At 47.5% G+C, this 27,211-nt stretch overlaps 1 protein-coding gene across 2 annotated transcripts in view; it reads right to left on the bottom strand.

Annotated features, from left to right (window-relative positions):
* Window positions 1-1,072: 1,072 nt before the first annotated feature.
* ube3d (ubiquitin protein ligase E3D) overlaps window positions 1,073-27,211 on the bottom strand; it is a 423,439-nt gene continuing 397,300 nt past the window's right edge. The window contains exons 10-11 of one of the 2 annotated variants that reach the window (XR_011940766.1): window positions 8,979-9,073; window positions 1,073-7,197 (exon numbers count right to left, since the gene is read on the bottom strand). Coding sequence is in view for 1 of the 2 variants with exons in the window: in XM_072499800.1 (XP_072355901.1) it covers window positions 7,174-7,197 (24 nt within the window). In the remaining variant the exon portion in view is untranslated. The remainder of the gene's footprint in view (window positions 7,198-8,978; window positions 9,074-27,211) is intronic. The other variant, XM_072499800.1, reaches the window with a different exon arrangement.

The following is a 27,211-nucleotide window of genomic DNA, read 5'->3' as shown; positions in this document are numbered from 1 at the left end:
TCCCCAAACTTGATTGAAGTCATCAACACATCATACAATCAGAAATATTCAAATAAAATCAGGAGGAAGAAAAAACAGCTCACTTTTAAGAATTGGATTTGAGAAGAGTACTATTATCCTTCACACTTTCCCAGCCTGGGGTATGCACCAGGATAGAGCTGAAAGGTGTTTGGACATCTCGGGCTGGATTCTCCGCCCCACTACGCCAAAATCCTGTCACTTTCGCAATTCTCTGCCCCCTGAAAAGCAGCGTACTCCTAGAGTACTCCACACCACATATCCACGGCCTCAGACCATTGCCTGAGGCCTGCACCGCGATGCTCCGTCCCAGACCGCCCGAGTTCCTGATGGAATGGAACTCTTGTGGTCTCACCCGTCATGAACTGAGCGTGGCGGCTGCAGACTCAGTCTGGCACTGCCACTGTCAGGGGAGGGCCGATCCGCGGGCAGGAGGGGGGACTTCATTCGGGGCTGGAGGCACTGTGGGCGGGCAATCCGGGGTGTGCAAGCTGCCGAAGGATGGTATTACTTTTGCGTTCCGGGTCCGCAGGCTAAATCCGCCATGAAGCACAGCTCGGCCGCTGCTGGCCGTGCGCATGCGTGGCCACGGACGCGGAAATGCTCAGGGCCTTATAAGCAGCTAGAGCTGGGAGCTCTACGCTGCCTCCCTGCTGGCCCCCAGCAAAACGGCGAATCGGTGGCCGTTTTGCTCCAGTTTCCCTGGCGTTAAACACCACCGTTTTCACAGCGGCGTGGGGACTTCGTCTCCCAAATGGAGAATCCAGCCCCTCAACTTTTCTACATTGCACAATGTAGAACCAAATCTGAAATTTAGATTTTCACATCCTTTTAATTTTGGTACAATTACTCGTATCAGGATATGTTAATTATTTGCTGACAATCGCAATTATTCAATTCTGTAATGTTAAAAAAGTAAGATTTGTGCTAGTGCCTTTTGTGCCTTAAAAAGGTTCTGTAGCAAGTTCACATTGCAAGGTAACTCCAGGAGGTATGTAGACCGTTAAACAACACACGTCTGCTCCATAAATTGAGAATTTGGACAACTTCCAGATTTGTCAATTGACATTTTTAATTTGCTATCATATTGCTGAATTATTCATTATAATTTTATTCAATTTTAATGTTTGTTTAGTAATATATTAGCAGCAATGCTCTGAAATTCTTAATTTCAATAAAATTCTCTGTCACTCTATCTCTTCTTTCTCCCATTAGACATCCTTTAAAGCCTACCTCTGACCAAGCTTTTGGTAAGTTTCTCTAATAGCACCTTACATGGATCAGTGTCTAATTTTGCCCTATGACTATGAAGCACCTTGAGAGGTTTCATTATATTAAATGTGCAATATGCAACAATTTGTTATCCAAGAGAATGACATCATGTGGAGAGAATTGAATTGGCTGAAGACTAGCATCTGTGAAACTGGAGACCTCTGGGGGTGGCCAAAATGGATCATTAACTTGGTACTTCTGGCTGAAAGCTGTTGCAAATGCTTTAGCCTTATTTTTTGTACCGATTTGCTGGGCTCCTCCACCATTATTTGTGGAATCTCCTCCTCCTCCAGTGAGTTGTTTAATTATCCACCACCATTCACAACACTGAATGTGGCATGCCTGCAGAGCTTAGATTTGATCTGTTGCTTGTGGAATTGCTTAGCTCTGTCAATCACTTGCTGCTTGGCACACAAGTGGTCCTGTGCTGTAGCTTCCCAGGTTGACACCTCACTTTTCGGTATATCTGGTGCTGCTCCTGGCATGCTCTCCTGCACTCTTCATTGAACCAGGGTTAATCACCTGGCTGGGTGGTAATGGTAGAGTGGGGAAATGCTGGATCACAATGTCACAGATTGTGGTTGAATACAATTCTGCTGCGGCTGGCCCAAGGACCTCATGAATTCCGAGTCTTGCTTTGCAGCAAAGTGCTTTTTTGCTGTAAATAAAAGAAAGTGAAACCACTTTGCTTTTTTTGATCTGGTGAGGAGCTATCAACCATAGCAAGAGTGTTTAAATTTTGTGATTAGCATCAAAGCAGAGTACTTGAGCTGCACTCAGTGTGAAGGGAAAGATAAACAATCCACCAAGCACCTGTCTCTGGCCAAATAAGACTGTCAATCACTGGCTAGTGCAAAGTGTTGCTGTGTGAAATTAATGGGAGCTTTGCATTTCAAAGGCTATCAGACGATTTGAAGTCCTTTCAAGTGTACTTGCTTTGTAGGAAGTCTCTGACACTTGTAGCAGCTGCTGCTTTAAAAACTTTTGTCTGAGACAGCAGACAACAGGCAAAGGCAAGTGAAAATGCAGAGATCTTTCACTGTACTGCCTGGACTGCTCTTCCACTTTCAGACAGGGGTGATTGGTGGGAGTCTCCGGTGGGGGCGACTGATCTGGTGTCTGTTGGCATTTGTGATGTGAATGACCGATATGTGTCTGATGTGGGTCTCCGATGGGTCTGATTGGGGGGGGCTGAGGGAGTTGGTGGGGGTTTGGGTCATCCTCATGCATGCATTGGGGTGGCCCGTTATTCCTGTGGTTGGGTGGGAGAGGGGAACAAGGATAATCCAGGGAACTACAGGCCGGTGAGCCTTACGTCAGTGGTAGGGAAATTACTGGAGAGAATTCTTCAAGACAGGATCTACTCCCATTTGGAAGCAAATGGACGTATTAGTGAGAGGCAGCATGGTTTTGTGAAGGGGCGGTCGTGTCTCACTAACTTGATAAGAGTTTTTCGAAGAGGTCACAAAGATGATTGATGCAGGTAGGGCAGTGATGTTGTCTATATGGACTTCAGTAAGGCCTTTGACAAGGTCCCTCATGGCAGACTGGTACAAAAGGTGAAGTCAAACGGGATCCGGGGTGAGCTGGCAAGGTCGATACAGAACTGGCTAGGTCATAGAAGGCAGAGAGTAGCAATGGAACGATGCTTTTCTGATTGGAGGGCTGTGACTAGTGGTGTTCTGCAGAGATCAGTGCTGGGACCTTTGCTGTTCGTAGTATATATAAATGATTTGGAGGAAAATGGAACTGGTCTGATTCGTAAGTTTGCAGACGACACAAAGGTTGATGGAATTGCAGATAGCGATGAGGACTGTCGGAGGATACAGCAGGATTTAGCTTGTTTGGAGACTTGGGCGGAGAGATGGCAGATGGAGTTTAATCCGGACAAATGTGAGGTAATGCAATTGGAAGGTCTAATGCAGGTAGGGAATATACAGTGAATGGTAGAACCCTCAAGAGTATTGAAAGTCAGAGAGATCTAGGTGTACAGGTCCACAGGTCACTGAAAGGGGCAACACAGGTGGCGAAGGTAGTCAAGAAGGCATACGGCATGCTTGTCTTCATTGGCTGGGGCATTGAGTATAAGAATTGGCAAGTCATGTTGCAGCTGTATAGAACCTTAGTTAGGCCACACTTGGGAGTATAGTGTTCAATTCTGGTTGCCACACTACCAGAAGGATGTGGAGGCTTTAGAGAGGGTGCAGAAGAGATTTACCAGGATGTTGTCTGGTATGGAGGGCATTAGCTATGAGGAGCGGTTGAATTAACTACGTTTGTTCTCACTGGAACGACGGAGGTTGAGAGGCGACCTGCTAGAGGTCTACAAAATTATGAGGGGCAGAGACAGAGTGGATAGTCAGAGGCTTTTCCCCAGGGTAGAGGGGTCAATTACTAGGGGGCATAGGTTTAAGGTGCGAGGGCCAAGGTTTAGAGGAGATGTACGAGGCAAGTTTTTTACACAGAGGGTAGTGGGTGCCTGGAACTCGCTACCGGAGGAGGTGGTGGAAACACGGACGTTAGTGACATTTAAGGGGCATCTTGACAAATACATGAATAGGATGGGATTAGAGGGTTGCGGACCCAGGAAGTGTAGAAGATTGTAGTTTAGACGGGCAGCATGGTCGGCACAGGCTTGGAGGGCCGAAGGGCCTGTTCCTGTGCTGTGCTTTTCTTTGTTCTTTGTCAGCTGGGGAGGGGCTCTGTCAGGATTAGTTTCGTGGGGGAGGGTGGAGGGCCTACCGCTGGATCTCGGGATTGACTCACTTGCTCAAAATGGTGGCCTGATATTGAGATCCCAATGGAATCCGCCGGTCTCTCCCCCATGCATATATTTGCATGGTTAAGGAGAGAGACATTTGAACCTTGGCCCTGCTCCTAGCACCAGTGGAGGCCAATCCCAATTCTCTGCTGGCGGGAGCAGAATGGAGAATCCAGGCCACTGTCTTTTGAGCCAGGGTTCATCTATGATTTTCCCATCCAGTTACAACATCAACTTTGATTGTAACAGTCGTGACACACACCATTCAGGATATCCTCAATTGTGAAGACCAGACTATGTCTCCACAAGGGCTGTGAGGCGGTCACTCCTAACAAGCCTGTGCACTATCTGCAAGGCACAAGTCATAGAAACATAGAAAATGGTGAGGCAGTGACATAGTGGTATTGTCACTAAATTAGCAATCCAGAGACTCAGAGCCATGCTCTGGGGGCTTGGGTTTGAATCCCAGCATGGCCGATGGTGAAATTTGAATTCAATAAAAATCTGGAATTAAAAGTCTGAGGGCGGCATGGTAGCACAGTGGTTAGCACTGTTGCTTCACAGCGCCAGGGTCCCAGGCTCGATTCCAGGTTGGGTCATTGTCTGTGCGGCGTCTGCACATTTTCCCTGTGTCTGCGTGGGTTTCCTACGGGTGCTCCGGTTTCCTCCCACAAGTCATGAAAGAAGTGCTGTTAGGTAATTTGAACAGTCTGAATTCTCCCTCTGTGTACCGGAACAGGAATGTGGTGACTAGGGGCTTTTCACAGTAACGTCTATATGTAAACGTACATGTGACAATAAAGATTATTATTATAAAGGTGACCATGAAACAATTGTTGATTGTCATAAAACCCATTTGCTTCACTAGTGCCTTTTGGGAAGGGAATCTGTCGGTTCTGACCTGGTCTGGCCTACATGTGACTCCAGGTCCACAGCAATGTGGTTGACTCTTAAATGCGAATTTTTAAAAAAGGAGTAGGCCACTCGGCCCTTTGAGCCTGCTCCGCCATTCATTATGATCATGGCTGCTGATCATGCAACTCAGTAACTTGTTCCTGTTTTCCCCCCATATCCTTTGATTCCTTTAACCCCAAAAGCTATATCTAACTCCTTTTTGAAAACATACAATGTTTTGGCATCAACTGCTTCCTGTGGTAGCGAATTCAACAGGCTCACTGCTCTCTGGGTGAAGAAACTTCCCCTCATCTCAGTCCTAAATAGTTTACCATATATCCTCACGAGTGTAATGGAATAGTCCCCACTTGCCTGGATGGGCGCAGCTCCAACAGAGTAAGCTCTACACCATCCAGGACAAAGCAGCCCGCTTGATTACTCCCCCTTCCACAAACATTCACTTTCTCTGCCACTGACACACAGTAGAAGCTGTATGCACAATCTACAAGATGCACTGCGGGAACTCACCAAGGCTCCTTTGGCAGCACCTTCCAACCTCACGAACACTACCATCTAAAAGGACAAGGTCAGCAAATTCATGGGAATCCCACCACCTGGAAGTTCCCCTCCAAGTCACTCACCATCCTGACTTGGAAATATATCACCGTTCCTTCACTGTCACTGAGTCGAAATCCTGGAACTGCCTCCCTAATAGCACAATGGTTGGACCTACACCACATGGACTGCAGCAGTTCAAGAATGCAACTCACCACCACCTTCTGAAGGGCAATTAGGGATGGGCAATACATTTTGGCCCAGCCAACGACACCCATACCCTGTAAATGAATAAAAGTCACAAAAACAGAACATACTGGACAAAGAGTCATCCAGACTCAAAAAATTAGCTCCCCTTTCTCTCCACAGAGGCTGTCAGACCTGCTGGGAATATCCAGCATTTTCTGTTTTTGTTTCTGATTCCAGCATCTGCAGCAATTTGCTTTTATAAAAACGTAACAAAGGTCAGAGCTGATATTGACACTTCACCTTAAAAGGATTCCAGTATCAGCTGATACATATCACAATGTCCATTTTTGCAGCACTTTTCCTGTTGATATATTGGGCTAAATCTTCAGAGTAGTGGAAATCACTGCCAGATTGCCATTCTGCTCCAACTTTCTATTCCTGGCCTGGACAACCGAATTGGGCCTTTTCAGGAATGCAGTTTGCGGAGTCCATCCTTGTAAGGCAGGACTGTTGGGTGAAGCCAAGCCAGACCTATCTTCACAGCACTATTTTGGTAAGTCTTCATTCACAAATGAAGTTTTTCAATGTGTGAATGTATGAGTGCGAGTGAGATAAGTGGGTAGGGGGGGGGGGGCAGCTGGGTAAGGAGGTGGCAGAGTGGCAGGGTGCCAGCTAGGCAGGATAATGAGGTCAAGTCAGGTTGGGCCAGTGAAGCCGGAGGGTCAGGGATCTCTGAAAATGGTGGGAATTGGCGGGGGGAGGGGGGGAGTCAAAGGGTTGGGGGAGTCAGGGTTATCAGGTCAGGTCCTTTGGCAGGGGGCTCAGAGGGTCAGGGAAGTCATCAGGGGATCTGGAGAAAGTCGAGATAGTAGTTGGAGAGTCAGGGGATGGGTGGGGGTGGTCAGGTGAGTCAGTGTAAGTGATTATGTAAAGTTAACCAGGAGTTGGAACTTTTTTTTCTGTCTAACCTTTCCTGGGTAACTATTTCAATAAGGAGGAACCATCTGAAATCTCCAACTCCATCTCAGAATTAGAGACCTTGCCAGAGGGCTCTAGATGTGAGGAACTGCCCTGGGCAATTCCCATGCAGTCAGCGTGTCAGCACATTCTCCGGGTTCCGTGGCAGGTCTTGGGAGGTAGCTCTAGGTATGTCCATCTGGAGATCAGAGTTTCTGGGTAAAGGTATGTTTTGCTCAAGAAACATTTCTAAATAATCATCTTTGCTAGTTTCAGCTTATGATGATACATTGAAGACTGTCCTGGTATAAAATCAAAATTTACATTTTATCTTGGTGAGCCATTGGTTGTTGCGATCACCGTTCTCTCATTCAGGGCAAACAGTTCAGTTTGTTAAATCACATTCAAGCTTTTTTAACAGTACTTTTCTAAGGTAGTTTTCTTTATTATGTTCTAATTATTTCACAGTTGTAAAGTCTGTAGTCTTTTCTAATCCAAGGACTTCTCCCATTTGATAACGACTGCCATCAATCCAGTTTCAAAAATGCTACCTGCAAGAGAAGGAGAAAAATTTCAGACTCACAAAGCTTTTTAAGATCGACTGATCTAAGTTGAATAAGGAAAAGGACAAACATTGGGCTCCTCTGTTGACAGGTTTGAAGATGGGGAGGGGGGCCATATAAAATTCAGTGGACAACCTGCCACCACCTACCTGCTAGTGGGCCAATTGTGGCCCTTAACTGGGCAAGTATGGTCAATTAGATTTGCAAAGGAAGATACAGGCCCTTAAACTCCCAGCGCTTGGTCAATGTCTAAGGGGGTTCCCCAAAGGCACACCGGGGTAACCTCAGGTAAGGACTGCACAACTATTGCCTGAGAAGTTCAAACGTCCTTTGGGCATTGCCCTGCACTGGGAAACATTTAAAATCACAAGCTTTCGGAGATTCCAACTGTGTTACATCAAGAGTTGCCTCGAAACCATTAGACAAATTAAAGCCACTTCTAGCTCGACTGTACTGACACCTGCACCAATTTCACCTCCCCACCACCACACCCTGCCCACCAGGACTCCTCCGATCCCCCACTAGCCTCCACCCCAACCTCTGTCCTTCCCCAACCTCCAGAACCTGCACAGGACCCTTACACCCCCCCCCCCCCCCCCCAACTGGCCTGATCCAGCCTGACCTGAGCCTCCCTGGCCTGGCCTCCTGACTAGACACATGCCTCCCTTCCCCCCGGCCCCAACCAGACCAGACCCTTCTTCACTGCCCAGGGCAGGCCGACATTGCCAACCTAACCAAGTAACTTAGAGTGGAGTTGCAATCTGTCTCAATTTCCACTCTGCCAGAACCACCGTGTTATATTTGCTTTTGCTTTTATAACTGGAGGAAGTATGAAAAGAATACAATCTCAGGTGACAATGAAAACTGCCGGTCAAACAGGATTAATCAAACTAGGATCAGAACAAGGGAAGCCTGTGATGATGCAAACCAGAAAGGAGAGTGGAGTGACTGCGAGTGATTGAGAAGAGTTTTTAAGAGATAGCAGGATTAAGGGAGGAGAAAAAAAAAGGAAGAGAGGTGGATGAGAAGGAAGCAAGGGTGAAATGGGAGAAGACAGGCGTTCAGAAGAGAATAGAGATTCATTTGAAAGAAAGGGTGAGGAGGAGAAAATGAGAGACAAGATTGGGAAGAATGGGAAAAGACAGCTTGTACAAATATGCAAGAGAGAGAGGGAGAACCATGGAATGAATGAAGAGTGGAGAGCGAGGGCAGACAGAATGGGAGAAATTGAAAAGAATGGGATTAAAGTCAGTTTAAAACAATGGACATTCAGTAACTCTCTTGATATAAAAATGCTTCAGTAACCACCACAGAATGGGATAGAGCGTGTTTGTGATTGAATCCCTGAAGCGAGCAGGTGGAAAGCTAGTCCAGGCACATTAACCGGATGGTGTGAGCATGAGGAAAAGATAAACCTCAGAGGGTGATACTTGGCAGAAGTGACAAAAGCAGAGAAGGAGGTTAACAGGATGCTGAGAAGAGATATTCTTTATAGGGCTAGTCTCAAGGAACACTCCAACGCATAAAGGGAGATTCATGAATAGATGAGAAAGAGAGTTAAGGAGACAGAATAGTTAGTATGCTCCGGCAACCACTAAAACATCAGAATTTAATACAAATAATATTAAATATTTTCAAACAAGCTATTTTGAGTTTCAAAAAAATGAAGTCAGAAGCTCCAGCAAAAAGATTCATGCTGAAATTCTGCATGGTTAAAAAAACATGGCAGGGGATTTGCAAACGTTGACAAATTCAGAACACAGACTCACCCAGAAGTCAGAGCCGGTTAACCATTTATTCTCACAAAAAAAGCAGCTATTTGTCATACAGCCATGATGTCATCAAAATCAACTCCATACTGCAACTAGAGGTGCGACATGTACAAGTAAATGTGAACACACTGAAAATCAAATTTGTCAAATTTGTAACAAGATTTTGATGCACTTACAATAGAGCATGCACCCATTGTTAGACTTCACCTCGTTGGCATATTTGTATAATTAAAAATGCTTAATTTATCAAATTGTACTATAGAAAGCTTGGTGACGAAAGGTCATAATGTGCGTGTATTATTGAGATGATTTGTGAATTTTGGGGTAGGTTTGCGAAGTAAGTTTGAAAGTCGGCATCTCCTCAATTGCCAAATACTGTGATGTAGCTTTAAGAAAGAATATGTGGATCCTTTGCAAGTGATCAGAATTATAACTGGGACACATTTGCATACCATTAGACTTTTGTAATTAGTTTTTTTATTGAATATCTGAACCTGTAAAGACTTAATTACCTGCAAAGACTTGCATTCAAAGTATCGTCTTGCATCTTTGACTTTGTCTATATATATGTTCTGGAACCTACCTATTCATTCACCTGAGGAAGGAGCTGTGCTCCGAAAGCTAGTGATTTGAAACAAACCTGTTGGACTTTAACCTGGTGTTGTAAGACTTCTTACTGTGCTCACCCCAGTCCAACGCCGGCATCTCCACATCATAAGTAATCTTGGTGAGTTCCTGCAGTGCACCTCGTAAATGGTACACACTGCTGCTACTGGGTGGTAGAGGGAGTGAATGTTTGTGGAAGGGGTGCCAATCAAATGGGCTGCTTTCTCCTGGATGGTGTCGAGCTTCTTGTGTGTTTATGGAGCTGCACTTATCCTGGCAAGTGAGGAGTATTCCAGCACACTCCTGACTTGTGCCTTTGTAGGTGGTGGACAGGCTTTGAGGGGTCAGGAGGTGAGTTGCTCATCGCAGGATTCCTAGCCTCTGACCTGCTCTTGTAGCCACAGTATTTATATGGTTAGTCCCGTTCAGTTTCTGGTCAAAGGTGACCCTCAAGATGTTGATTTTGAGGGATTTATTGATGTTAATGCCATTGATTGTCATGGGGCGATGGTTTGACTCTTTCTTATCGAAGATGGTCATTGCCTGGCACTGGGTGGCACAAATGCTACTTGCCACTTGGCAGCCGAAGTCTGGATATTGTCCAGGTCTTGCTGCATTTTCGCATGGACTGCTTCAGTGTCTGAGGAGTGGCTAATGATGCTGAACATTCTGCAATCATCTGTGAACATCCCCACTTCTGACTTTATGCTGGAAAGAACGCCATTGATGAAGCTGCTGTAGATGACTGGGCCGAGGACACTACCCTGAAGAGCTCTTGCTGTGATATCCTGGGTCTGAGATGACTGGCCAACAACCACAACCATCTTCCTTTGTGGCAGGTATGACTCCAACCAGTGGTGAATTTTCCCCCTGATTCCCATCGACTCCAGTTTTGCTAGTGCTCCTTGATGCCAGATCCTTCAATTAGAGTTCCCATTGCGACAATGCCTTCAAATAATGACACGACACTACAATGGACTCAAATGTAAAGCCTGGTAGAGCATGAGGCATACAGACAAAAACATCTCCAGTTTTATTTTTGTTTGTAATTGGTGAGCTGTTCTCAATCAAGGAACTGTATAATTAAAGAGAAATATCACCCAAGGCATTCTTCCACCGACTAACCAGTGACCTGTACCAGAAATTCATGCTTACATGAATGTCAGCTGCGAAAAATGTTGTTGATGTTTCCCATAATGGAATAGTCAGTCAAATTCTCTATCCAAGCTCTCAGCTGAGGAATGGCCATTTGGTTAAGATAACAGTCAAGAGTGAAAATTAATTTATTATAGTTATACCAAATCATCACTTTTTCCAATCATTTATTAAGGAACACATGAGCTACATCTGGTCCTTAACTAACGGTAAATTGAATAAAATCAACAGATGAACATACAAATTGGAGCAGGAATACGCCATTTGACCTCTTGACCCTGCTCTGCCATTTGACCTCTTGACCCTGCTCTGCCATTTGATAAGATCATGGCTGATCTGATTGTGGCCTTAACTCCACTTTCCACAGACACCCGATAACCTTAGCTTCTTGAATAACAAGGGAGTTAATCTGCCTCTGCCTTAAAAATATTCAATGACACTGCGTCTACCACCCTCTGGGGTAGTGGCCCTCAAGAGAAAAACATTCTTCTCACCTGTCTTTAAACTACGTCTCCAGTTCAAGTCTCTGCCACAAGGGGAAACAATCTTTCAGCATTCACCTTGTCAAGTCCCCTCAGGATCTTATATGTTTCAATAAGATCACCTCTCAATTTTCTAAACTCAATGGGCTTGACTGGCCATGGAGCAATAGGCTTCCTCAGGTTAAATAGAAAAACTATAGGGTGCCAATGAGAAGAAAGGCTGGATTTTCTTCTGCTCCTAATGTCTGATTATTGACCAAGAATGCTTATGCAATGAAATAAGTGGTTGAGACAACAGCGACCATGAGTGAATAATGTATCATGTTTGTGACTAGTACAATAAATATATGCAGAGGGATCAATTAGACATGGAACAGAGCGGAGATTTAAGCAAATAATCGGTCAATAAACTGTTCTTGAAAGGATCTGAGAACAAATACAAATGAATTAGGAGCAGCAGGAAGCCATTTGGCCCCGAGAGCCTGCTCCGCCATTTGGCCCCGAGAGCCTGCTCCGCCATTTGGCCCCGAGAGCCTGCTCCGCCATTTGGCCCCGAGAGCCTGCTCCGCCATTTGGCCCCGAGAGCCTGCTCCGCCATTTGACCCCGAGAGCCTGCTCCGCCATTTGGCCCCGAGAGCCTGCTCTGCCATTTGATAAGAACATGGCTGATCTGAAATAAAAACAGAAAATGCTGGAAAAACCGAGCAGGTCTGGCAGCATCAATGGAGCGAATGTCTAGGATGACACTTCTTCGAAACACTCATCCATTTCTGCATTTCTGACCTGACTGTGGCGTCCACTTTCCTGTCTATCCCTTTTACCCTTTTGCTCCCTTGTCAATCAAGAATGTACCCAACCCAGCAAGATCAAGTAAGGCATCATGCGTGCGGAGCACGGCAGCTTGAGTGCAGTCTTGGTGAAACACATCCACTCCATGGCTCAATTGGTATACAAGAATTCCTTTGCCACTGGAACAGAAATGATTTTAACACTGTCATGATATTCAAACACACATATCATGATGGACACACTAACAGGCAAATCAGAGTACACAACACCACAACCAATCACAGACAAGAACACCAACCACATAAAAAGCACGAGCACGACACCTGGTGGTCAGTAGGTCTGGGGAGAAGGGAACAAGAAAGAGCTGTTAAAACACCACAAGCAGGGAGCCCCCCACGTGCAGAGTGCAAAGACCAAACTGTAAATAGTAAGTTTAAATAAAGAAGCGTTGTACCATATGCAACTGTGTTGGCTCATCTGTGTGTCAGAACACCCAACACCACATGGTACAGGAGTGGATCGATACCTGCCTACTAACCTGCCATTCTGGACATGGACCACACCGGCAAACCGCAGCCGATGCAAGTCACGGGGAACCTAGGCACCAACTGGAAGCTCTACAGGCAGCGATTTGACCTGTACATCCGTGCCACCGAAAAACAGAATGTCTCGGATGACTCGAAGATTGCAATGCTCCTCTTCTACGCAGGCCCGCACGCAACCGATGTCTTTAACTCACTGGTGTTCGAAGAAGGCGAAAACCAGGCCAAATATGACACGGTCATCCTCAAACTGGACCAGCACTTTCAAGTTGAAGTAAATGAAAGTTTTGAAAGATACATCTTTCAGCAACGCCTGCAAGGTAAGGAGGAGCTTTTTCAACCCTTTTTGACGCACCTCCGGATTCTAGCGCAGTCCTGCGGTTACGGCACCACTACAGAGTCCATGATCAGGGACCAGATTGTTTTTGGCGTTGCCTCTAGTGGCCTACGCCAGCAGCTTCTTAAAATGAAAAGCCTCACCTTAGCGTCTGCTGTGGAAGCCTGTGTCCTCCATGAAAATGCTACCTGCCGTTTTGCCCGATTTCAGGCGTCCGAGTTGGCACGGAGGGGGTCCCCAGCCGTCGAATCGGCAAGCCAGGCCGCCCACGACGTCGAACGCATCCAGGCCGTCGATTACTTCCCGACCCACGGCCCGGACGACAGCGGCCGCTTCCCGCGCTTTTCGCGGTCTCCCGCGCAGGTGCGCGCCAAAAATAACGGCCACAACGAGGGACGCACTGCGCAGGCGCGCCCACCGCATAGTCGCACTGCGCATGCGCAGTGGCGCAACGAACGCCGTGACGTCATGACGTGCGGCAATTGTGGAGGTCTACACTTAAAAGGGCAATGTCCTGCAAAAAACCGACAGTGCCACAGATGTGCCACGATGGGCCACTACGCAGCCCACTGTCGTGCGGCTCAACCCATGGATCCGGCGCATCCTCGACAACCTCGCAGACGAGTCAGGACCGTCCAGCCCACGCATCAAGACTTCCAGTTAAGTGATGCAGATGACCAGGATGCCTTCCGAGTTTCCGTCATTGATGTCAACAAGGTCAATGCCATCAATCCAGCCGATGAGTGGTGTGCCACCCTGACGGTCAACCGATCGCGCGTCGCCTTCCGTCTGGACACCGGCGCATCCGCCAACCTGATTGCTTACTGTGCAGTCCAGGCCATGAAGGTCAAACCACCCATCACACCATCCCGGCTTAAGATGGTTGACTATAACGGGAACGTCATCCCGTCCATAGGATCTTGCCAGCTACAGGTGACTCACAAGAGGTACACGGCCACACTCCCCTTCGAAGTTGTCGGCTCATCAAAGGACTCGTTACTGGGCGCACAGGCGTGTAAGGTCCTTCACCTGGTACAGCGCATTATGTCTCTCTCTCCAGATGAGATATCCGACTTCCCGGATGCTGAGTTCCACGCAAATCTCCATTCCCTCCTCGCTCACAACCAGGAGGTTTTTGAAGGCATGGGGACATTGCCACACACGTACAAGATTCGACTCAGACCGGACGCCATCCCTGTCGTTCACGCACCTCGCAGGGTTCCTGCGCCTCTCAAAGACCGCCTCAAGGCACAACTGCAGATTCTTCAGGACCAAGGGGTCCTATCCAAGGTCACGGAGCCCACGCCATGGGTCAGCTCCATGGTCTGTGTAAAGAAGCCCTCTGGCGAGCTCCGTATATGTATAGATCCAAAAGATCTGAATAACAACATCATGCGGGAACACTATCCCATCCCGAAACGAGAAGACCTCACCAGCGAGATGGCGCGAGCCAAGATATTCACTAAATTGGATGCGTCCAAAGGATTCTGGCAGATCCAACTGGACCCGGCCAGCCGAAGACTATGCACATTCAACACCCCTTTTGGCAGATTCTGCTACAACCGGATGCCATTCGGCATCATTTCGGCATCTGAAGTATTCCACCGCATTATGGAGCAGATGATGGAAGGCATCGAAGGGGTACGTGTATATGTGGACGATATCATCATTTGGTCCACCACTCCGCAGGAACACATGCATCGTCTACGACGTGTCTTTACCCGCATACGACAAAATGGCCTGCGTCTCAACCGTGCGAAGTGTGCCTTCGGCCAGACGGAGCTGAAATTCCTCGGGGACCACATCTCAAGGTCCGGGGTCCGTCCCGATGCAGACAAGGTTAGCGCCATCACAGCCATGCCACGACCGGCTGACAAGAAGGCTGTCTTAAGATTCCTGGGCATGGTCAACTTCCTTGGGAAGTTCATTCCCAACCTGGCTTCTCATACAACAAATATGCGCCATCTCGTAAAAAAATCGACGGAATTCAACTGGCACCAATCGCATCAGCGGGAATGGGAGGAGCTCAAGCACAAACTGGTCACGGCACCAGTGCTGGCCTTCTTTGACACGACTCGCCCTACAAAGATCTCAACAGACGCCAGCCAATCTGGTATTGGAGCGGTACTCCTGCAAAAAGACAGCACGTCATCATGGGCCCCGGTTGCGTATGCCTCACGAGCCATGACCCCTACCGAACAGCGCTACGCGCAAATCGAAAAAGAATGCCTGGGCTTGTTAACTGGACTGGACAAGTTCCACGACTATGTGTATGGCCTGCCACGATTTACGGTCGAAACTGACCACCGCCCCCTGGTCAACATCATTAACAAAGACCTGAACGACATGACTCCTCGCCTCCAGCGCATCTTACTTAAACTCAGGAGGTACGATTTTGAACTGATCTACACTCCGGGGAAGGAACTCATCGTGGCGGACACTCTTTCCCGAGCAGTGAGCACACCACCAGATGCAGAGGGGTTCGTGCGTCAAATTGAGGCACACGTGACTCTGACAGCAGCAAATCTGCCAGCTGATGATCCTAGTCTGGCCCACATACGCGCAGAGACGGCGACTGACCCCCTTCTGCAGCGAGTGATGCGCCACATGACGGAAGGGTGGCTAAAAGGGCAGTGCCCCCAGTTTTATAATGTGCGAGATGATCTCACCAATATAGACGGGGTCCTTATGAAATCGCACAGGATCGTTATTCCGCACAGCGTGCGCCAGATGATTCTTCATCAACTACACGAAGGCCACTTGGGCGTCGAAAAATGCAGACGAAGGGCCCGGGAGGCGGTATATTGGCCGGGTATTAATGAAGACATAGCCAACATGGTGCTCAACTGCACAACCTGTCAGAGGTTTCAGCCGGCGCAACCTCCGGAAACACTTCTACCACACGAGATGGTGACGTCCCCCTGGGCGAAGGTGGGTGTTGACCTATTTCACGCGCTCGGCAGAGATTACATTGTTCTTATAGACTACTTCTCAAACTACCCGGAAGTCATGCCTCTCCATGATCTGACGTCGTCCGCAGTCATTGGGGCCTGCAAGGAAACGTTTGCTCGCCATGGCATTCCAAGGACTGTCATGTCAGACAATGGACCTTGTTTTGCCAGCCGTGAATGGTCGTCCTTTGCCGCAGCATATGGTTTCACTCATGTGACATCCAGCCCTCTGCATCCACAATCGAACGGGAAGGCTGAAAAGGGTGTCCACATCGCCAAGCGGCTCCTGTGCAAGGCGGCTGATGCCGGATCGGATTTTAACCTTGCCTTGCTGGCCTATCGATCGGCCCCGTTATCCACGGGCCTCTCGCCAGCGCAGCTACTAATGGGTCGCTCCCTCAGGACGACGGTACCTTCCGTCCTGGCACCGACAACAGACCATGAGGCGGTTCTTCGGAACATGCAACTGCAGCGTGATCGCCAGAAAGGTCGGTACGACACACGAGCGACGGACCTGCCCCCCCTGTCCTCCGGAGACAAAGTACGTGTCCATCAACCGTATGGTGGCTGGTCAGCACCGGCCGAAGTCCTCCGACAAGTGGCTCCCCGCTCGTTCCTGGTTCGCATGCCGGATGGTTCCGTGCGTCGCCGCAATCGGCGCGCCCTTCGCCGACTTCCACGCTCACAGCCACACAGCACGCACACGCCAGATCCTCAACAGGCTTCCGAGGATGACTTTGTGGAGCTGCCGCACATCACGCCCTTTCCATCGCCACCCATGGCCATGCCTGCACAGCAGCCGGTGGTTCTTGATCCACCCTTGAGGCGGTCAACCCGAATTCGTCGCAAGCCCATTAGACTGGACTTATAATACAGTTCATATGTTTAACAAGTTGCACAATTTTACATGATAACCTGTTGTTGTTTATCGTTCCAGATGTCGTCTGACTGGACAACTGTTCAAGTTTTTTTTTTTCTTCTTCTCTCGTTCGCATTTCTGTTATGTTATGGTACAACTGGATTCATGTGACGCACCCGACATCGCCCCATGTACATAGTTCCGTCATATGCACATGCTGCACACGACACACACACACACTCTTAGATGCACTCACGTCACGATCATATTTATTACCACGTAGGCACATATCTTTGTAAAAAGGGGGGATGTCATGATATTCAAACACACACATCATGATGGACACACTAACATGCAAATCAGAGTACACAACACCACAACCAATCACAGACAAGAACACCAACCACATAAAAAGCACGAGCACGACACCTGGTGGTCAGTAGGTCTGGGGAGAAGGGAACAAGAAAGAGCTGTTAAAACACCACAAGCAGGGAGCCCCCCACGTGCAGAGTGCAAAGACCAAACTGTAAATAGTAAGTTTAAATAAAGAAGCGTTGTACCATATGCAACTGTGTTGGCTCATCTGTGTGTCAGAACACCCAACACCACAAACACTGCTGCTTTACGCCAGCCCTTGCATACGGCGGGAAAATTGTGATTGTGTGAACATCCTTGCTGTAAACAGTGCCACTGTAGTTAGACTGCTGACGGTGGTCACTGTTTTAGAGTTAGGGCAATCATATCTAAATTTGCACAGTTAGGGGAGGCGGAAGTGGTGTAGCAATGCATCTCATTTTTGAAGAGTTCGGGACACCAGCATATGCCATCATTTGAAGCCTTCACGGGACTTGGGTCACATTGGTTACATCTAATCTGACAGTAATGCAGGTTACACAGACCCCGACCCACAAGCCCACTGCTCTCAACCTGGGGTCACGTCAATTTAAAAGCATCAGGGTATCACAGTGAGAAAAAAGTTTGGGAAACATTGAGTTAGATCAAGAAATCGTACCTAAAAAATGCAACTTTGGATGAAAGGTACATAAAGGGGAGGAAGTCGGTTACCTCAGTTGGTTAGACGGCTGATTCATGATGGAGCAACGCCAACAGCATGGGTTCAATTCCGGTACCGGCTGAGGTTATCCTTGAAGGGCCCACCTTCTCAACCTTGCCCCTCGCCTGAGTTGTGCTGACCCTCAGGTTAAATCACTACCAGTCAACTCTCTCCCTCAAAGGGAAAGCAGTCTATGGTCCTCTGACTTTGGTGACTTTCATATAAAGGAGAATGGTTTTCAAATGTTAGTAGGAAAGGTGAAAAGTGAAGGAAATCTGAAGGTATTCTTTTGTACTGACCAATTGCTTACATTGCTTGATTAAAGTCTGTTCTATGTGCTCCACTATAAAATGTTGCATGTTTACTGGAAGCATGTTGTTGTGAACGATAGAAGGAAACAGGTTGTTCAACAGTTGACTTAACAATGTTAATTGTTCATAAGTTTTATCACAACCTATATTCAAACAACTTGGATGAACACGGCCTACTAGCAAAAGTCAATAAACAGTTATTAAGAATGTGAACATTGCTAAATGCTCCTTTTTCTCACCTATTAGCTGATTTTTGCTTTATAAGCTTTGTAAGGATCTCTGGCAGCCATTACAATGCATCAATACTTATAACCCTCACCCACTTCTTCTTAGGTAGTCCATTGGGATCGAGGATGACTTTCGTCCAGCCTGGGGTTTTGGATCCGAAGGTGTCTGACCCAATGCTGGATCCACACGTTCTGTCACAGGTGAGGCAGACACTGTTTGATGACACGTGTGGGTGGGATGCTCAGATTGTGGTACGCTCCTTCAGCTGTTTGTACAGCCTCGAACTGGGCCTGTCGGAGATGTTCAAATGGTTGACACCTTCACAGATGCTTCAGCTCCAGTTTGGGCAGTATCAAGCAAGAGACTCCCACATATGGGTGGGGAGGTTGCATTTTTCAGGGAGGCTTTGAGGATGTCCCTGAAACATTTCCTCTGCCCTCCTGGTAACCACTTGCTGTGACGAAGCTTGGAGTAGACAGCTTGTTTTGAGGGTCTTGTGTCAGGCATGCAGAGTGTGACCAACGTAGCTGATTAACCATAACCAGCACTTTGTCCTCACTGTTGCAGCACTCTGCATTTTTCTTGGACTTGTCTTGCTGTGAATATCTAATCTACGTGTCTCTTGATGGATGGAATCCGCATTGTGACCCGCAATAGGAGCTCTTTTACCATTGGGAGATGGCGAGTGAGGAGTATTCTTACAATGACCTTCCCTGTGGCGGACAGCAGAGTCATCACTCTATTGTTACCGCAGTGGGTCTTGTTTTTTGAAGGTGGTCACAGTCACAGCATCTCGGAGATCCTCTAGCATGCTCTCCTCCTTCCATATGAAGGAGATGAGGTCACCCCTAGCTCATGTTTGAATTAATATATATTATAGACACTTTTCTAGCCAAATAAATTATTTAAACAACAGTGCTGTAAGATGTCCAGAACCAGCCAAACTTATTAACCTTCAGAACAGTTGTGAATCCTACTTCTGTATGAGTTGTGGCCTATTAAAAAACAAAAGTGAAGTGAAATGGCTGCTGCTGTTCTTTCTCAGTTACAAATAAATTAGTTTATACCCAAAGGAAATAAAGTATCTAAATGTAACTTACCAACAAATCTTTTTGTCTTATTAGTAATTTAAATGCCAATGTACACAATAATGTTATTAGGTTTTGCTGATGGCACTGAATGTAGCAGTGATTACATTGCTATTGACTTCCAAGTTTGACCTGTATCCCCCAGAAATGCATAGTCTTAATTTTTGTTCAATTCAATGAAAAAAAAGCAGACAACTCACCACAATCATAAGCATAATATTTCTCACTGCCGTACAATGCCTTAAGGTTATTTGCAAGTTGGGTGATAATTAAGGGCAGATCCTGCAGACTTTTCTTGATTTATGAGGACACCTTGGGAAATTAGAACCAATCTATGTCTTGAGAAAATGTAATAAATTGTCTTGACAAGAGGTGGAATTATCAGTGACAAAGGATCGGGAATGCTGTCACTGCAGAGCAACACATTAGGTGCCAATGTGAGCCCAAATAGATTAAGTTCAAGATAAAACCCACAAACTCTTGCTTCCTAGTCATTGATTCCATTCCTGCTCCCAGGCCACTGTATCAGTGCCTTATTTTACCCAAAGCTGAGCTTCGAACTCCATATCCTTTCCATCACCATGATTGCCGATTGCAGAATCACAATGAATGTCGTCTACAGTCCAAGAATATATTGTTTACAATTATTTGCCTCAATCAAGTTTTGTGGAAATGTGCCATTTTAATTGGCACATGGAGTGAACTCTCTGCTCTCGACATTCTGATACTGTGCCCCTTGCTTTGCTGAAATCATCTTTTTTAAAAAGGACACGTCCAATCTGCTGAGATTTACAAGGTGGCAGCATAGGAATCCTGTATTTTCTGAGCGGAAGGTATCCTACCCTATTGGTATGGGGCAAAAGCCATTTCAGCATTTGTTGAGGCAAAGCTTCCTCGGTATGGGCATTCTGTTACTGTCCCTAGGAATGCCTTGAATCTTGGGCAGTGCCTATGGAAGAGGAAACCAAAACCTTTTTCTAACAGCACCCCTCATCTCGCTACCAAATGAGTAAATTTTGCTCATCCAAAGACAACTGAGGCTTCTGGAGGATGGTTATTGATACATCTTACTTTTAAACACAACTTGCAGCTCCTGATGTAACTGGTTAAAATTATTATTAAACTACGACGGTTCAAAAATACTTAAATGAATAAAAATCACCTCTCATCATAAAACTACAGGTTTTTTTAAAACTTTGAGCTGCTTCAGCTGTGAGTTTCATCTCTTTGATCAATCAAATGCCGTGTTCTTGACCATAATATAAACCAAAACTTTCATTACGACCTTTCCAGCGAGCGAAATATAACCTCAGCAATATAGGTTCAACCAAAGCATCACTTTGGACATTTTAATTAAACAGACGAAAAGGAGGTTATTCTCTAGATATCATTTCAAATATTTGGAAAAAAACAGGAAGATGTCACGTGGGTTGTCTGCCTTTATAACTTTACTTGTGACACAAACAACATTTTGTTATTTTATATGACGTTCCTCACAGCTCTGTTGTTGTGAGGATGAATGTGCATTACAGATATAGAATGAAATGTGCCATTTGTTTTGTTTATTGGCAAAGGGCAGTTGAAATATGGAACTTTCTCTCTCTCCCAAAGGCTGTGGATGCTGGAACAATTGGCACATTTAAGACCGTGATAGATAGATTTTAATTAGGTAAGGGTATGAAGAAATAATAATGATAATCTTTATTAGTGTCACAAGTAGGCTTAAAGTTACTGCTGCAAAGTTACTGTGAAAAGTCCCTAGTCGCCACATTCCGGCGCCTGTTCGGGTACACAGAGGGAGAATTCAGAATGTCCAATTCACCTAACAGCACGTCTTTCGGGACTTGTGGGAGGAAACCGGCGCGCCCGGAAGAAACCCACACAGACACAGAGAACACGTGCACAGACTGACCCAAACCGGGAATCGAACCTGGGACCCTGGCGGTGTGAAGCAACAGTGCTTAATCACTGTGCTACCGTTCCGGCCACAGTACGAACAAGGACAGGTAAATGGAGTTGAGGTATGTATCAGCCGTGATTTAATGGCATGCCTGAACAGACCTGAGGGGCCTCACATTCCTAATGTTTCTCTTCTGCTCCTTCTTAGGCAGTCCTGAGAGATCAATGGTGACTTTCTTCCAGTCCAGTTCAACGGATTCCGAGATGGTTGAAATGTCCGATGCACAATCTGCGGACTCTGCCACCTGCGAGGCAGTGGTGCTGAAAGATTGTGTAAATGAGTTGTTCAGAGGTTCGTGCATTCCTCCAGCCGCCACGGCTTTGTCTCTGCATGCTCCCATCAAAGCCCCTTAATGTGTTCGATGTGATAGCCATTGTAGCCACCTAAAATGGCTGATTCCCGATTAATTTGGCCAAAACCCGATGTAAAATGGCTAACCGAAAAGGCTGATGGGAAAAGCAGCCAACAGAGCACAAACGGACAGCTGCAGACAGAATAGTGTATTCGGCTCTGGGGAAGCCGGCCCAGATCGATACCTGCGACCAATAGCAGCACATCAACACAGATATCTGCGGTTTAATCGGCTATCCCCGGGAACAATTGCTACATATTAGCAATTGAATGCCGATCCAGACCTCTTGGCGCCAGCAGTGGCCGAGACAAAGAAAGGTGAACGACCACCCCCCGATCAAGGAATCGCCCCATTATTGGAGCATATCGAACCCAGTGATTGGGAACAAGTCCAATCACTTGGGACCAGGGTCAAGGTCCGCCCCGAGAGGCGGGAAGCCCCTGGGGCCTATAAAAGATAGGGGCCAAGTTCAGATCGACCCTTCTCTCCCTTCGTCTCCTGCTCGCAACCTTCGCAAGAACCATCGACCAGCAACCGTAAGTTTGACTCCAGCGATCGCTACCCGATAGAGACTCCTAGCCATCAACCTGTATCAACGTTTGAATCCCGCAGGCCAGACCCAATTCGATAAACCATTTCTTTCCCTGACCTGGTGGGCCATTCCCAAAAGTTAAGTATTGGCCAGTAGTGGTAGGTAGTGATATAGAAAGTAGGATTATTGTGTAAGTATTTATTGCTGTACATAATAAATGACCGTTGATTTTAATCTTACTAAGCGGTGTGCTGTCTTATTAATCATAACTAGAGCTTGAACCACGTGGCGGTATCAGAAAGATACCTGGCGACTCGTGAGCAAAGGTGACATCAGAGCTAATAAAACTAAGACTAATAAGAGCAACAGATTGGCGACTCCACCGGGACCCGATATAGAAGTGGAAAACAACTCCGGGAGAACCCAAGGAATTTGAATAGAATCCAATTGGAAACAAAAAAACCCACAAGTGTTCAAGCGGTTCTGGTTAATAATTCACAATTCGGAAGTGTGTGTATGCATGCGTAACTAACTGGGTTATAAGGTAAAACTGATAGATTTTGTTGCGTCAAAACCGTCGGAAATCGGTATTTTCGGAAATTAGCGCAAGCCGTACCCGCATCTACGACACCACCGTAGCCCCCTGTTCCAAATTCGAACAAAGCAAACAGATAAGAGAGATGGCCATGCAGGCAATGCAACGCCTCATGAATCCCGCAGAATTTGCGGTCGCAGCGATCAGCAGCATTAAAGTGGGACAGTGTCACATTTGGGAAGTGGAAATTTGGAAATTTCTCCAGGGCAAAGGATGGCCCATGTGGAATGATTTCTGCAATAATGACGACTCAGGTCCCGAAAGTAGAGGGCATACTTGGTGGGAGAACATGAGTGAAATCCATAAGAAGAGCTTAGCAAAAGCGCGCAAGCCGATGGCAATTGTGTCCTGTCTGGCACAATTGCGAGGCACAGAGGAGGTCGTCAGGACGCTCTGGAAAGAAATAGAAGGCATACATCGTATGAGTAAAATCGATGTATGCGAGGTTGAGAAAGAGAACCTGGAATTAAAAGGAAATTAGCGGCAAAGGACGAAGAGGTGGCTGACGCCAAACGGGGTTACCAGTCTTGTCTGGCGCATTTGAGTAGTTTCCAGTCCCAGTATGAGAAGGCTTATCAGGACACGCAGCGTGCAGTCCAGGTAAAGAAAGAGACAGAGAAGCAGGTGGAGACGCTACAGAAGCAATGTAGTGATCTCAAGGCAGCCTTGAGAGCGCTCCACGCTGCAACCACGGAACAAAGACAGAGCACCATAGACCATGCGAAGTGCCGAAAGCAAATTGCAGACCTGCAATCACTGCTTTCTGTCCAAAAGGGATTCCAAGAAACCTTTGGGGAAAGTTTAGAACAGGAAGACGGCCCTGATTGGGAAGAATTGCAGGAGACAGCGCAGAGAACATGTGCGCAGGGAAAGCCCCAAAGGAGGAAAGCATCCCCACCCCCCACACAGCAGGTAGTTCAGGCTCCCATGAATCCTGTAACAATCCACCGCACAGCCACAGCAGACGAAGCGGAATTCCTATATTCCACCCCCCTCACAGTGACCCAATTACGGGACGCGTGTGCTAAAATCACACCGTTCCTCCCCGCTTCAGACCCACACCATTTCTTTGCCACCGTCAAACACCAGACAACCTTGTACGGCCTGGATGAGAAAGAGCAGGTAAAGCTCATGGTCCTAAGCTTAGACCCATCGGTAGCCATGATGTGGAGATGCCGGCGTTGGACTGGGTGAGCACAGTAAGAAGTTTTACAACACCAGGTTAAAGTCCAACAGGTTTGTTTCGATGTCACTAGCTTTCGGAGCGCTGCAGCATCGGTAGCAGCAGCCTTTCCCAACCCACAGCACGTAGGAGGAGGCACCCTTGCAGAACTGCATACCGCGATCCTAGATGCGATCGGGTATAACCGGGGTGACCCCGTGGACGGCCTAAATAAGTGCAGACAGAAGAAGTCTGAACACCCCACAGCGTTCGCAGGACGCTTGTGGATTCACTTTGAAGCCGTTTTCGGAAACGTAAACCATGCCCATTTGTCCCCAGACAATATGGCCAAATGGACCCGCACCCTTATCTCCCATGCCACAGAAGCAGGACAGAATGCCTGTAGTAATTATGACCGTTGATTTTAATCTTACTAAGCGGTGTGCTGTCTTATTAATCATAACTACAGCTTGAACCACGTGGCGGTATCAGAAAGATACCTGGCGACTCGTGAGCAAAGGTGACATAATTAGAGCAAATAAAACTAAAGCAACACCATCCAGACCTACTCCTCTTCCTAATTTGTATGTTCATATGTTTGTATGTATTTTAGTCAGCCACAAGCCTGGAACACCCACGAGTCAGCTGGGATATTTGATCTCGTTAGAGATGGTTTTAGGTCACTGTTTCCTGGGCATCTCCTGCCATGATCGAGTTCAGAATAGATCAGTTGCTGCGGGAATCTGGTGCCAGGCATACAAATAACATGTTCAGCAGAGTAGAGCTGATTTTGAGTCATTAGTACTCCGATGTTGGAAGGTTGATTTGTGGGAGGACACTGCGTTTGGTCCGATTTTCTGCCGTTAGGATTTGGAGAGTCTTGCAAAGACACCACTGATAGTACTTCTTCAGTGCTTTAAAGTGCCTGCTGTAGGTGTCCAAGTGTCTGAAACATGTAGGAGGGTAAGGATCACTGCTGCCCGGTAAACCACAACCATATTGTTGTGTTTAGATCCTGGTCTTCAAATACCTTGGTCGGCCATAGATTGAGCTGGTACATTGGAAGCGACAATTCATTTTGTCTGCCTTCATCGAGTGGAGGCCAAGATATGTAAGATGAATGTAAGAAATTGATATATATATATTGTATTCTATGTATTTGTTGCAGTAATGTTTTAAAAGTCTGGGTTAGAGTGTGTATATATCTGCTGCAGTAATATGTTTTTAAAAAGATTTTAAAAGGCAGGCAGGCTTTATGGCTGCAGAAGGTGCAATTAAGATGTCGTAAAAATGAGACCATCATTCTTTCCAACCATGTTTATGTTTGCAAGAGGAGGCTGAATGGGATCATGTTATGGTTTCTGGGGATTCCCTGGGGAGAAGATAATTAGAGAATTTATGTTTATACTTAAGTATGTAGGTCATGGGGTTTGAGTGGGATAAATGAAATATAAGTAATGGGAGAAGCCTGGTCTGTCATAGGCAGTTGTAGTTTAGTTTCTAGAAATTGTGAACTGAACAACAGCTTTTGTAGAAGACTGCCATATTCAGTGTTTATCTGACACACGGTGTATACTGAAAGGGGGCTGGATTCTCCGATTTGGTGACACTGGCGTGGGAGCAGTGGCGATTTAAGCCAGAAAAAAAAAGGCATGAAAGCTGCACTCATCCTCCATCCGGTCGGATACGGCCAGAGATTTGCGGGGTCCGTGGCCGGGCATGCGCATGTTGGCGACTTGCGGCAGCCACACCGTGGAACATGGCGCCGACTGCCCGTGGACCTGGCCTGCCACATAATGTCCCCCAGTAACCCTCCTCGCCACCCCCGGACCACCCCCAACCAGTGCCCCCAGCCCCCGCCAAAGCATCCCTGCCCATGGAACGGCTGCCCCCGACTGTGGCAGCCGCCAAACGGGTTCCATGAAAAAAAATAGCATGAGTGACCCACACACGGCAAGTGGGCGGAGCATCGCAAAAGCGGCATCACCCCCGAGATCTCCGCGCAAACGGTGATTCTCCTGCCGATCAGCGAACACGATTTCAGCATCGACGACCGGAGAATCCCGCCCAGGATCTTTCCCCCTCTTCAAATGGTCTTTTAAGATATCCAGAGACTGGCAAGTAATCCTCTGTTTGCTAACTTTATTTAAAAGTGTTTTTTGACCGTGATGGGTTTTGCTTGATTGGAGATAGAGAAGGTATCAGTTAGAAGTTACTGTCTCCTTTTGTTGTTAAGCATTGATTAACTGGTAATTGTAAGGTATATTTCTGTAACGTTAAGTTAGTTTAATCCTGTGTTAATATGTTTGTTTTAATACACCATGGGCGGGATTCTCCGCAATTGGCGCGATGTCCGCCGACCGGCGCCAAAAACGCAAATCAGTCCGGCATCGCGCCGCCCCAAAGGTGCGGAGCTCTCCACATCTTGAGGGGCCGAGCCTTAACCTTGAGGGGCTAGGCCCGCGCCGGACTGATTTCCGCCCCGCCAGCTGCCGGGAAAGGCCTTTGGTGCCCCGCCAGCTGGCGCGAAACTGACTTTGCCGGGCGGCGCATGCACGGGAGCGGCAGCGGCCGGTCACGGCATCCCCGCGCATGCGCAGTGGAGGGAGTCTCTTCCGCCTCTGCCATGGTGGAGACCATGGCGAAGGCGGAAGGAAAAGAGTGCCCCCACGGCACAGGCCCGCCCGCGGATCGGTAGCCCGATCGCGGGCCAGGCCACCGTGGGGGCACGCCCCGGGGCCAGATCGCCCCGCGCCCCCCCCCCCCCCCAGGAACCCCCCCGCGCCGCCTTTTCCCGTCAGTAAGAGAGATGGTTTGATTCTCGCCGGCGGTACAGGCATTCCAGCAGCGGGACTTCGGCCCATCCGGGCCGGAGAATTGCCGGGGGGGGGGGGGCCCGCCAACCGGCGCGGCGCGATTCCCGCCCCCGCCGAATATCTGGTGCCGGAGAATTCGGCAACTGGCGGGGGCGGGATTCACGCCAGCCCCCGGCGATTCTCCGGCCCGGCGGGGGGGTCGGAGAATCCCGCCCCATATCCTTATTTGCTCATGCAATCATTGCTGGAGTGAAATATCCTTTCCTCACACTTCTGCAAATTAAAACAGGTATTGGGCATCCTGTCCGGTGCCCTGGCAAATGTTGGGGTCTGCTCTTGGATCATAAAATATGGAAAATGGTCCACATTTCCCAGCATCTCTCCGTTGACCTTAATCAACAGGGTGAGGTG

Source organism: Scyliorhinus torazame, chromosome 4 (genome assembly GCF_047496885.1).
Source record: "Scyliorhinus torazame isolate Kashiwa2021f chromosome 4, sScyTor2.1, whole genome shotgun sequence".
Classification (NCBI taxonomy): domain Eukaryota; kingdom Metazoa; phylum Chordata; class Chondrichthyes; order Carcharhiniformes; family Scyliorhinidae; genus Scyliorhinus; species Scyliorhinus torazame.
The sequence above is the reverse complement of the archived record's forward strand: the minus strand, read 5'-3'. Positions and strand labels throughout refer to the sequence as shown.